Raw genomic sequence first — 14,106 nt, forward strand, 5'->3', positions numbered from 1 at the left:
TCAAGGATTTTATTCCAACCTGTTCGCGGTCCCCAAGAAGGACGGAACAGTAAGACCGGTTCTGGACCTAAAGCTCCTAAACAGGTTCATCAAAGTCAGGCACTTTCGGATGGAATCCCTCCGGTCAGTGATATCGGCCATGGAGCAGGGAGAATATTTGGCCTCAATCGATGTCCAGGATGCCTACCTGCACATCCCTATTTTTCCCCCGCATCAGAAGTTCCTTCGGTTTGCAATCAATGGCCAGCATTTTCAATTTGTGGCTCTGCCGTTCGGGTTAGCCACGGCTCCCAGGGTTTTCACGAAGGTAATGGCGGTCGTCATGGCCATTTTTCATTCTCGGGGCATAGTGGTTTTGCCGTACTTAGACGACCTCTTAGTAAAGGGGCCGTCCTTTCAAGCATGCAAGGAGAATGTCAGCATCACGCTGGATACCCTATCTCGCCTAGGATGGTTGGTCAATGGGAAAAAGTCATTTCTTATCCCGGCTCAGAGGATTCCATTCCTAGGGATGATTTTCGACACCTCCCGAGGGTTGGTAATTCTCCCTCAAGACAAGGCTCGGGCGCTCCGGCAGGGAGTTTGGAGTCTTCAGCAACCAGGCCCTCACACGATTCGATTTGGGATGAGGGTTCTAGGGAGGATGGTAGCGGCAATAGAAGCAATTCCATTTGCTCAATTTCATCTTCGTCCCCTGCAGCACGCTCTCTTGGCAGCGTGGGACAGGAGTCCGTTCTCCCTAGATCACCAGTGCAGGTTGTCTTTTCAGGTCCGACGAGCACTTCAATGGTGGACGCGCGACTCCTCTCTCCTTCAGGGGAAACCCTTTCCTCCAGATCAATGGTTGATGATCACAACCGACGCGAGTCTTCTCGGTTGGGGAGCAGTATTTCGCCATCACACGGCACAGGGGCAGTGTTTTCGCCCCAGGAGGCTCGTCTTCCGATCAACTTGTTGGAGATTTGAGCGTTGCGGTTGGCGTTGCAACATTTTCAGCACTGGCTAGCAGGACGCCCAGTCCGGGTCCAGTCAGACAACGCCACGGCAGTGGCGTACGTGAATCACCAGGGAGGCCCGCGCAGCAGGGCAGCCATGCGCGAGTTAGAGCATGTACTCCGTTGGGCCGAGAGGCACCACTCAGTAATCTCAGCAGTTCACATACCAGGCGTGGAAAATTGGGCAGCAGATTTCCTGAGTCGGCAGGGTGTCGTGGCCGGGGAATGGTCCCTGCACCCTGAGGTCTTCCAGCAGTTTTGCCAATGGTGGGGGACTCCGGACGTGGACCTGATGGCCTCCAGGGAGAACGCCAAAGTGGGCATGTTTGTCGCTCGGTCCCAGGACCCGAGAGCAATCGCAGTGGATGCGTTGGTCCTTCCATGGAGTCAGTTTCGGCTCCCATACCTGTTTCCCCCTCTGCCACTTCTCCCGAGGGTCATCAGAAAGATCAAGACAGAGAGGGTCCCGGCGATTCTGCTGGCTCCAGACTGGCCCCGTCGAGCTTGGTACGCGGATCTAGTACAGCTCCTCGCAGACGTGCCATGGCGTCTACCGGTACGGCCAGACTTATTGTCCCAAGGGCCGATCTACCACCCGAACTTAGGGGCCCTGTGTTTGACGGCATGGCCGTTGAATCTTGGATTCTGACCCAGGCGGGGTTTGGGCGTGAAGTGGTTGCTACAATGGCCTCAGCGAGGGTTTATCATAACACTTGGAAGGTTTTCTTTCTCTGGTGTCGAGAGCACGGGGTTGCGCCTTTGTCCTTCTCGGTTCCCAACATCTTGGCATTTCTGTAGTCAGGCTTAGACGCAGGTTTGGCCCCGAGTTCCCTGAGGAGATAGATATCGGCCTTGTCGGTTCTTTTCCAGTGAAATATCGCTACCAATATGCAGGTCAAGACATTCAGGGGGTCTCTCATTTGGTGCCCCCCTTTAGAGCGCCCATAGACGCCTGGGACCTTAATCTGGTTCTGGGTGTCCTGCAGGAAGCTCCGTTTGAGCCGTTGCAGAAAGTCGCATTGTTATACCTTTCCAGGAAGGTCGTGTTTTTGGTAGCCATAACTTCCATTAGGCGGGTCTCGGAATTGGCAGCCCTGTCCTGTAGAGCTCCGTTTCTGACTTTTTTTTAAGGATAAGGTAGTCCTTAGACCACCGCCGCCGTTTCTGCCGAAGGTTGTGTCCTCTTTCCATATTAATGAGGACATTGTTTTGCCTCCGTTTTGTCCAGCTCCGGTACACAGAGTGGAGAAGGCGCTCCACACCTTGGACCTAGTAAGGGCCCTCAGGAGGTACGTGTCAAGGACCGCACCTTTTCGCCAGACAGACTCGTTGTTTGTGATCCCCGAAGGGCGCAGGAAGGGGCTCGCAGCCTCACGGTCGACCATAGCCAGATGGACTCGCCTAACTATTCAAGAGGCTTACCGTAACAGAGGCACGCCGATTCCAACTGGAATAGGGGCACACTCTACTCGGGCAGTGGGCGCCTCTTGGGCGCTTCGGCACCAGGCTTCGGCAGAGCAAGTGTGCAAGGCGGCAACCTGGTCAAGCCTGCACACGTTCTCTAAGCATTACAATGTGCATACTCAGGCTTCGTCAGATGCGAGCCTGGGTAGGAAAATTCTCCAGGCAGCAATAGCACACCTTTAAACAGGTGGGCATGCGGTTTGGATTGGTGAGTGGCTCCCACCCAGGGACTGCTTTAGGACGTCCCACAGTCTCTGTGTCCCCCAATGAGACGAAGGAGAAACATGGATTTTTGTGAGTACTCACCGTAAAATCCTTTTCTCCGAGACGCTCATTGGGGGACACAGCACCCACCCTGATAGCCAGTTGGCTTTGGTTTATTTTGATTAGTGTAATTCTTTATTGTAGGGTGGTCCTTTTTTCAGACATATGATTTTCTGCGGTAAGGCTAATTCGCGCTCAGCTTCTCCTACTGCTTTTGCACTAAACTGGTTTCCGCCCGCTATTGGGGCCAGGGTGTATGCGGCGGAGGAGGCGCTAACTTGTTTTTTGTATACTTAGTGTCAGCCTCCAGACGGCAGTAGCACACACCCACAATCTCTGTGTCCCCCAATGAGCGTCTCGGAGAAAAGGATTTTACGGTGAGTACTCACAAAAATCCATGTTTTTTTTTAATCTTGGCTACTATATAATCCCAATTAATTCGGTCAAACGCCTTTTCGGCATCAAGAGCGAGTAATATAGATTTTGTCTTTTCTACATGTGAAATTAATGTTGTCCTCCTGTGCAGTCAGAAGCTGCCTCCCTGTAATGACCCCAGCTTGGTGTGAATGTAGTACGGAGGGCATCATTTGGAGGAACCTTTCTGAGATTATTTTACCGTAAGGCTGTGTTTACACACAGCATTTTTTTTTCGCGGATTTACCAAAAAATCCGCTCAAAAAACGCTTAAAAGAAGCTTCCCATTCATTTTAATGCATTTTGCACTTCTTGTGCATATTGATGCGTTTTTCACCGCGAAAAAAACGCTTCACGGTAAAAAAAAAAAACGCAGCATGCTCTTTAATTTCGCGGTAAATTCCGCATTTCTGGCTATTTTCTATGTGTCTGGCGCTGCGCGGAAAAAAATCGCGGCAAAAATGCGCGTTTTTTGGGAAGGAGTCCTGTTTTTATGCAGAAATTTTCTGCCTATGTGCGCACATAGCCTTAATCTTATAGAATCATAGAATGGTAGAGTTGGAAAGGACCTCCAGGGCCATCTGGTCCAACCCCCTGCTCAAAGCAGGATTCGCTAAATCATCCCAGTCAGATGTCTGTCCAGCCTCTGTTTGAAGACTTCCATTGAAGGAGAACTCACCACTTCTCGTGGCAGCCTGTTCCACTCATTGATCACTCTGTCAAAAAGTTTTTTCTAATGATGTTATCTTGATGTCTGAATCTGAGGGCTCTAGGCCTGTAGCTTGGGATTACCTCTGGATCATTATTCGGTGGCCTGTAAGGATTCCTTTGGGAACTGACCTTCATTGATGACTGTTTTATACATACACGATAGGGGATCTAAAAGACGGGGACAATAAATGTGATAATATTCATTAGGTACGCCGTCTGCTCCAGGGGATTTACTTTCCTTTGATGCTTTTATAGCTGTGTCAGTTTCGTATGTTGTTTAGCAATGATGATTGATCTGTATTTTGTTGTGGGAGATTAATTCTAGAAACAAACTTGTTTATTTCTATGGATTTTGGGTGAATTGCATCTATCATCCTTTAAATGATATAAGGCAGAGTAAAACCCCACAGATTGTTCAGCCATCTCTTACAGATGTGTATATTTAACTCCATCATTCTTAATAGACGAGACTCTAGTTTTCATTCGCTTTGACCTTGTTGGCCATAAGTCTAGACATTTATGGGACAAGTAATAATTAAGCTTAACTCCTTCATGACCCAGCCTATTTTGACCTTAATGACCAGGCCTTTTTTTGCAATTCTGACCAGTGTCCCTTTATGAGCTAATAACTCAGGAACGCTTCAACGCATCCTAGCGATTCTGAGACTGTTTTTTCGTGACATATTGGGCTTCATGTTAGTGGTAAATTTAGGTCGATAATTTTTGCGTTTATTTGTGAAAAAAAAAAAAAAGGAAATTTGGTGAGAATTTTGAAAATTTCGCAATTTTCAAATTTTGAATTTTTATTCTGTTAAACCAGAGAAGTATGTGGACACAAAATAGTTACTAAATAACATTTCTCACATGTCTACTTTGCATCAGCACAATTTTGGAAACAACATTTTTTTCTGTTAGGAAGTTATAAGGGTTGAAATTTGACCAGCGATTTCTCATTTTTACAACAAAATTTACAAAACCATTTTTTTTAGGGACCACCTCACATTTGAAGTCACTTTGAGGGGTCTATATGGCAGAAAATGTCCAACAGTGACACCATTCTAAAAACTGCACCCCTCAAGCTACTCAAAACTCCATTCAAGAAGATTATTAACCCTTCAGGTGTTTCACAGGAACTAAAGCAACGTGGAAGGAAAAAATGGACATTTTAATTTTTCCAACAAAAATTTTCTTTTAGCATCAATTTTTTCATTTTCACGTGGGTAACTGGATAAACTGGATCATAAAATTTGTTTGGCAATTTCTCCTAAGTACATCGATATCTCATATGTGGTCATAAACCACTGTTTGGGCGCACAGCAGGGCTCAGAAGGGAAGGAGCGCCATTTGACTTTTTGAATGGAAAATATGCTGGAATATTCAGTGCTTGCCATGTCGCGTTTGGAGAGTCGCTGTGTGCCTAAACATTGGAGCTCCCCCACAAGTGACCCCATTTTGGAAACTAGACCCTCCAAGGAACTTATCTAGATGCATAGTGATCACTTTGAACCCCCAGGTACTTCACAAATTGATCCGTAAAAAAGTACTTATTTTTTTTCACAAAAATGTTCTTTTAGCCTCAGTTTTTTCATTTTCACATGGGCAACAGGATAAAATGGATCCTAAAATTTGTTGGGCAATTTCTCCTGAGTACAGTGATGCCTCATACGTGGTCATAAACCACTGTTTGGGCGCACGGCAAGGCCTGGAAGGGAAGGAGCGCCATTTGACTTTTTGAATGGAAAGTTAGCTCCAATCGTTAGCGGACACCATGTCGTGTTTGGAGAGCCCATGTGTGCCTAAACTATGGAGCTCCCCCACAAATGACCCCATTTTGGAAACTAGACCACCCAAGTAACTAATCTAGATGTGTGGTGAGCATGTTTAATCCCCAAGTGCTTCACAGAAGTTTATAACGCAGAACCGTGAAAATAAAAAATAATTTTTTCTCCACAAAAATTATTTTTTAGCCCCCAATTTTTAATTTTCCCAAGGGTAACAGGAGAAATTAGACACCCAAAGTTGTTGTGCAGTTTTTCCTGAGTACACTGATACCCAATATGTGGGGGTAAACCACTGTTTGGTCACATGTCGGGGCTCGGAATGGAGGCAGCACTGTTCGACTTTTTGAACGCAAAATTGGCTGTAATAAATGGTGGCGCCTGATGTGCATAAACAGTGGAAACCCCTCAATTCTAACTCCAATCCTAACCCCAACACACCCCTAACCCTAATCTCAACCCTAATCATAACCCTAACCACACCCCTAACCCTAATCACAAACCTAACCCTAATCCCAACACCAACCCACCCCTAACCCTAATCTTAACCCTAGCCCTATTTCTAACCCTAACCCTATTTCTAACCCTAATTGAAAAATAAAAATATTTTATTATTTGTCCCTATGGGAGGCGGTGATTTACTTTTTTTTATTTTGATCACTGTGAGAGTTTATCACCGTGATCAAAATAAAAAAAAAATGAATCTGCCGGCGGGCGCACTGCGCATGCGCCCACCATTTTCAAAGATGGCGGCGCCCATGGACCGGGATGGCGGGACACCAGGCCGGCCAGGAGGGGTTAGTGAGTATTGTGGGGGGGAGCGGAGGGAAGGGGGCAGATTGTGACAGCGGTGGCCGATCACCGCCGTTAGCCGGCGGGGGGGGTGTTTAACTTAGTGTCTCCAGCCATGTCCGATGCTATTTCAGCATCGGCCATGGCTGGATTGTAATATTTCATCAAATTTCATTGATGAAATATTACTATCGCTCTGATTGGCTTTCACTTTCAACATCTAATCAGAGCGATCGTAGCCACGGGGGGCTAAGCCACCCCCCCCCGTGGTGAAGCACAAAGGGTCCTGTCACTGCGGGTCGGGTGACCCCGGTCACCTGACCCGCGGGGGGGCTTTGAAGTCGTGACACAGCATATGCGTCATGGGTCGGATTGGCACCGACTTTCATGACACATACGCTGTGTCACAGGTTGGGAAGGAGTTAATGGAGGGGATACGTTTATTGTAGTCTTCTAAAAGAATGGATTTTAGTTCTGCTCTAAGGCGGAGAGTAATAGAATGAAATTTCTCTCTGGGGTTTTGGATCTGTTTTTCTATTTCTTCTACAATCCTTTGTGAAATTTCTTGTATTTTTTGTCATAATCATCAATTCTAGAGCAAGTTTTGTGCTTATCGGAGTAATAAGTGTCCTCCCTAGAAGAAGAATTGAGACACCTAAATGCATCAAACGGCGGCTCATTTATCACCCAGCTTTTTATTGTAAACATTCTGTTCCTTGCTGAAGTGGAAGGATCCACACTCTAGCGATGTATTGTATTGGAATCCCCAATAATAAGTAAGTGAACTTTTTGGTGTTTTATGACTTTTTTCATTAATTTATTTAAAACCGATATTTGACCTCTGTTAGGCGCAGAGATGTTGACTAACGTGTAGGTTGTTGTATCGATATTACATATAAGAATATGGGGTCTTCCGTTGTCATCAATTAATTGAAAATTTCCAGAATTTTGTTATTGCGGTGAGCACATCGGCTTCTTCTTCTCAGACGAGGAGTAAAGCCCCCGTCACACATAGCGATGCACCAGCGATCCCGTCAACGATACGACCTGGTCAGGATCGCTGGTGAGTCGCTATATGATCGCTGGTGAGCTGTCAAACAGGCAGACCTCACCAGCGATCAGGACCAGCGACGACGTGGGTAACAAGTGCGCGCGTGTTGCTTAGTTACCCGCTGTGTACCTTGGTTACCAGCGTGCTGGCACTGGGAGCTGGTATCCAATGTAACAGCGGGTTTCTAAGCGCCGCGCTGCGCTTAGAAACCCGCTGTTTACATTGGATACCAGCTCCCAGCAGCGCTGGTAGCTCACTGATCATTGCTCTCCCGCTGCCACACGCAGCGATGCGTGCTGGCTAGCGTGAGACCAACGATCAAAAAAAGTCCTAGACATTACTAAACGATCAGCGATACCTGGCGGGGAGGCCGGTCGCTGATACCTGTCACACAGTGAGATCGCTGTGGTGTCACAAAACTTGTGTCTCAGCAGCGATCTCGCTGTGTGTGACAGGGGCTTTAAATACATGATGGAAATCCTTGTGAGAGAATTCTGGTGGGTCGTCCTGTGCAAATTTGGTTTCTTGATATGCTATTATATCAGAGTTGGATCTTTTCGCTTCTTTCCAGGCGGAATACCTCTTGAAAGGGCTATTTAGTCCTTTCACATTCATTGTCAACATTTTAACGCCAGAATTACACATAATGAAATACTGTTGATGAGACAGAAATATACAAGTACATTGGTTATTAATATTTAGGCAATAAAACCTGTGGAGAAAAATGTTAAATAACACAACAGTTTTTGAGTTGTTTGAATTGGTAACGCCACAATTCAGAAGCATAGAAATACCAAAAAGAAAAACCAGAATACTGGGTTTCCTCAGACGATCTGATGAAGAGCACGAGAATAGCATGACTCGGGCTCTCAAGTACCTGTTCCAGATGTTCGGGGGTAAAGAAAAGTTTGGCTAACTCTGCCCATGAGTCCTGGAATTAGCACACAAAGAATTAAGATCTCTAATAAGATAAAATCAGAAGACTTTTGTAGAACGCCTTCTCAATATGTCACTTCGGGGGTTCCGGGTTCCTTTTCCAATGGGGTTTGTGGTCATAGCCGGGAATGTTATAAGTTTTTAAAAAATTACAACCATCAGCAGCATCAAGTATTAAATGGGATTAGTGGGGAAACCCCATTTGTAGAGAATGTTATTAGCTCTCAGGATGGCGGGAATAACTGCAAATGATTTTCTTGCGTTTAATCTCTCTTTAGAAAAATCCAGAAACACTTTGATGTTTTCATACAGAGGAGGCAAATTCTTGCGCTTCCTAAGAAAATCTAATATCAAACTAACAAAATGCATGGAAAAGAAGGAGCAATGATAAAAAAATATCCTAAATAATACCAATTTTATTAAATACTAGCTGAAGAGCCCGGCGCTGCCCGGGCATAGTAACTAACTACTGTTAGTTATAAAAAAATTATAATGATTATATTTATATATATATATATAAAGCTGAGTGTATAGCCCCGCCCACTCCGCATAGCCACATTCACTATAATATCCCACATCATCCCGTCAGCCAGAGCCACCGGACTACTACCCCTAATATCCCACATCATCCCGTCAGCCAGAGCCACCGGACTACTACCCATAATATCCCACATCATCTCATCAGCCAGAGCCACCGGACTACTACCCCTAATATCCCACATCATCCCGTCATCCAGAGCTACCGGACTGCTACCCCTAATATCCCACATCATCCTGTCAGCCAGAGCTACCGGACTGCTACCCCTAATATCCCGCATCGTCCCTTCAGCCAGAGCTACCGGACTACTACCCCTAATATCCCACATCATCCCGTCAGCCAGAGTCACCGGACTACTACCACTAATATCCCACATCATCCCGTCAGCCAGAGCTACCGGACTACTACCCCTAATATCCCACATCATCCCGTCAGCCAGAGCCACCGGACTACTACCACTAATATCCCACATCATCCCGTCAGCCAGAGCTACCGGACTACTACCCCTAATATCCCGCATCGTCCCGTCAGCCAGAGCTACCGGACTACTACCCCTAATATCCCACATCATCCCGTCAGCCAGAGCTACCGGACTACTACCCCCTAATATCCCACATCATCCCGTCAGCCAGAGCTACCGGACTACTACCCCCTAATATCCCACATCATCCCGTTATCCAGAGCTAGCGGACTACTAATATCCCACATCATCCTGTCAGCCAGAGCCACCGGACTACTACCCCTAATATCCCACATCATCCCGTTATCCAGAGCTACCGGACTACTACCCCAAATATCCCACATCATCCCATCAGCCAGATCTACCGGACTACTATACCTAATATCCCACATCATCCCGTCAGCCAGAGCCACCGGACTACTACCCCAAATATCCCACATCATCCCATCAGCCAGATCTACCGGACTACTACCCCTAATATCCCACATCATCCCGTCAGCCAGAGCCACCGGACTACTACCCCTAATATCCCACATCATCCCGTCAGCCAGAGCCACCGGACTACTACCCCTAATATCCCACATCATCCCGTCAGCCAGAGCCACCGGACTACTACCCCTAATATCCCACATCATCCCATCAGCCAGAGCCACCGGACTACTACCCCTAATATCCCACATCATCCCGTCAGCCAGAGTCACCGGACTACTACCCCTAATATCCCACATCATCCCGTCAGCCAGAGTCACCGGACTACTACCCCTAATATCCCACATCATCCCGTCAGCCAGAGCTACCGGACTACTACCCCTAATATCCCACATCATCCCATCACACCCACCGGACTACTTCCACTAATATACCACATCATCCCGTCAGCCAGAGCCACCGGACTACTACCCCTAATATTCCACATCATCCCGTCAATGCCACCGGACTACTACCCCTAATATCCCACATCATCCCGTCAGCCAGAGCCACTCGACTACTCCCTTTAATATCCCATATCATCCCGTCAGCCAGAGTCACCTGACTAATACCACTAATATCTCACATCATCCCGTCAGCCAGAGCTACCGGACTACTAGCCCTAATATCCCACATCATCCCGTCAGCCAGAGCTACAGGACTACTACCCATAATATCCCACATCGTCCCGTCAGCCTGGAGTCAGAACCAGAGCGCTGAGTGGAACGGTCCTAATTTCCATACCAGAGATCCCTTTAAGAGAGGCCTGGGGTCAGTACCAATGCGCAGAGTGGATTTGCCCTAACTTCCATACCAATGATCCCTTTAAGAGGGGCCTGGGGTCAGAACCAGAGCGCTGAGTCGAATTGCCCTAACTTCCATACCGCGGATCTCTTTAAGAGAGCCTGGGATCAGAACCAGAGCGCTGAGTGGATTTGCCCTGACTTCCATACCAATGATCCCTTTAAGAGGGGCCTGGGATCAGAACCAGAGTGCTGAGTGGATTTGCCCTGACTTCCATACCAATGATCCCTTTAAGAGGGAAGATGTGCCTATGGGATGGAGGATGTGTGATGGGTATATAGGCGCAGGAGGGGGTGATTCATTTCTGTCATTTGCTCTCTGCTCCTCTCTGGGGGGCAGACAATGGCTGGTAGCTTATGTTCCCGGGGATGCTAGATTTCTCACCCCCCCCCCCCCCGTCACTGTCTGCCGAGGTGTTGTCATGGAGTGGGAAAACTATTGCTCATTGCAAACAATCACAGCTCAGCTTCTTTTAAACAGCTCTGGTGAAATGAAAGATGCTTAGTGATTGGAAGGAAACCTGTTGCTCATAGCAACCAATCACAGCTCAGTTTCTTTTAAACAGCTCTGGTGAAATAAAGGATGCTTCGTGATTGGTTGCAAGGAAAACTGATACTCATAGCAACCAATCACTTGTCAGCTTCTTTTAAACAGCTCTGGTGAAATGAAAGATGCTTTGTGTTTGGTTGGTGATACACACACATACATTCAAATATATATAGAGATATAACAAAAAGATTATCAAGACAGCAATAAAACATGGATTTCAATTAAATGGGACCTAACAGAACAGACTAAGACAGCAGGTACATCACTCACTCTAATATTAAGACATATTTTGGGATATATTTTTGTAAAATACAAATCAATATACTGCTCAAAAAAAATAAAGGGAACACTTAATCAACAGAATATAACTCCAAGTAAATCAAAGTTCTGTGAAATTTAAACTGTCCACTTAGGAAGCAACACTGATTGACAATCAATTTCACATGCTGTTGTGCAAATGGAATAGACAACAGATGGAAATTATTGGCAATTATCAAGACACCCTCAATAAAGGAGTGGTTCTGCAGGTGGGGACCACAGACCACATCTCAGTACCAATGCTTTCTGGCTGATGTTTTGGTCACTTTTGAATGTTGGTTGTGCTTTCACACTCGTTGTAGCATGAGACGGACTCTACAACCCACACAAGTGGCTCAGGTAGTGCAGCTCATCCAGGATGGCATATCAATGTGAGCTGTGGCAAGAAGGTTTGCTGTGTCTGTCAGCTTAGTGTCCAGAGGCTGGAGGCGCTACCAGGAGACAGGCCGGTACACCAGGAGACGTAGAGGGGGGCCGTAGGAGGGCAACAACCCAGCAGAAGGACCGCTACCTCATCCTTTGTGCAAGGAGGAACAGGAGGAGCACTGCCAGAGCCCTGTAAAATGATCTCCAGCAGGCCACAGATGGGCATGTGTCTATACAAAAGGTTAGAAACTGACTCCATGAGGATGGTCTGAGTGTCCGACGTCCACATATGTGTTTTTTTTTTTAGAGTAGAGACCCATCAATTTATCTTCTGTTATCGGAGCTGTGTAACGGCTTCTCTTCTTGAATGGCTCGCTGACCTTTTTATTGGTGTCATTTTGGGGCAGCTGTGACCTTTTTGATCATTGTGTTTTTATTGCATTTTTAGGGAGGTGTTTTGATGTCATGGCAAACCTTTGTTGAGACCCTGCGATTTAGTGACTGGCAGGTGAATTGGACACCCAATCACATAAATGGAACCTGTCATGTAAAATAATACTATTAACCTTCAGACATGTGGTTAATCTGCAGGTTAATAATTTTTTTAACTTGCCTGATTCCTACAGTGAAAGCCCCTCTGCCAGGAGAAAATTAATTTTATTCCCCCAGTAGTGTTTAGCTTCCATCCATAGAAGTGTGGCTTCAGTGACCCCCGCAGTGAGCAGCAGCTGAATTTGTGCCCCAGCACTGACTGACAGCCGGCTCTTATGCTGACCTCTAATGCAGAACCATAAAGCTGAGCCGGCTGTCCGTCACTAACAGCTGCCGCTCTCTATACACTAAGTGGTAACTAGCTGCACCGGCCGAAACTCTATGACTGGAATCTGAACGCTGCCAGGTGGAATAAGGTTAATTTCCTCCCGGCAGCGGGGCTCTCAATGCTGACACCGGGCAGGCTTAAAATGCTATTAACTTGCTGCAGCAAGTTAATAGCACTGTCAGGCTGTTGGCAGCAGTGAAGTGGTTAAATGGCTGCAATCGTAGCTCGCTCAACAGACGCGCACCTGGCATCTTCCATGCATGAACCCCAAATATCAGGAAGGGGTTAACGAGCCTTATCACATGACGTCCGAATGCACGGGACGGCGGTCCTAGCCTCAAGGGCTCAATGACCGCAAAATATCAGGCAGCCCGCCCTTCCCTTCATGGGGTCTGATCAGAACCATATAAGTATGATGATGATGCAGGTGTTGGTCCTGCAGGGACATCAGGCCGCACAATGATGGTAATAATTAGTGTAAGTCTCCCTTAAAGGTTGTTTGTTCTAGTTGTCCATTTTACACATTGATAGGCACTAACCGCTGCATACCGGGTGCTCCCACAACACTGTGCCCGCTGTAACTTCATCCGTTAGCCGTACACGTGCACTTTCCTCCTTAAGAGTCAAACTCAGAACTTTCCGCGCGCTTTCTGCCTATTTTAGTGTTTTATATCGAGGCGAATGTTGAGATTTATCTCTATATTTAAAAAAGAATAAAAACGCAGTAACTTGTCTTTTAATAGGAGGACGGCAGGTTCTCTCCTCTTAGTGATCCCAGAGGATCCTGTCCAGGAGGGAGGCCGTGTCCTCATGGTAACATCATGAGCTCTCAAATAACAATCCCTGGTAAATGGTAACCGTCCTTCCCCCAATCTCCATAACGTGAATTAGGAAAGAAGAAACCGTTGGATAGAAATGTGGAGCTTTCTCCAGCTCCTGTGTGGTTCCATCCCTGGTGGAGGGAAACTTGGAGAAGTTGTGTTTCTTAGTGCGGCTCCTCCATCTGACTGACGAGGGTCTTCTCTGTCCCTCTCCTCAGGGTCCTCATCCTCCGGGTACAGAGCAGAGAGCATTAGGCTTTGGCTTCGCTGATTATCACTTCATACTTGGGGCCACAATGTGCTGGGACCTCGGTACCGGTGGTGAGGACCACAACAATGTAATTTCATCCCTGATACATAAACCTAGAATTACCAGTTCTGAGAGACGTGTTTCATATATAGACAGATACACGGCAGATCATGTATTCAGTCTGTGTGTCTCCACAGATGGATCCAGGAGGAGAAATCCACCAGAGAGATGTCCCCGTCCTCTGTATCCCCAGGACTGTCCAGAGGAGAATCACACTATCCCGGAGGATCATCAGGTAGATGACACT

The 14,106-nt window shown here is 46.8% G+C and overlaps 1 protein-coding gene across 1 annotated transcript in view; it reads left to right on the plus strand.

Annotated features, from left to right (window-relative positions):
- The window catches only part of LOC141073060 (uncharacterized), a 206,809-nt gene that overhangs the window by 21,422 nt on the left and 171,281 nt on the right, over positions 1–14,106 (plus strand). Inside the window, exon 5 of the mRNA XM_073560377.1 lies at positions 13,997–14,094. Coding sequence (XP_073416478.1) covers positions 13,997–14,094 — 98 coding nt within the window. The remainder of the gene's footprint in view (positions 1–13,996; positions 14,095–14,106) is intronic.

The sequence above is a fragment of the Dendrobates tinctorius genome, unplaced genomic scaffold (genome assembly GCF_039654945.1).
Source record: "Dendrobates tinctorius isolate UK_male_01 unplaced genomic scaffold, ASM3965494v1 ptg000296l, whole genome shotgun sequence".
NCBI lineage: Eukaryota > Metazoa > Chordata > Amphibia > Anura > Dendrobatidae > Dendrobates > Dendrobates tinctorius.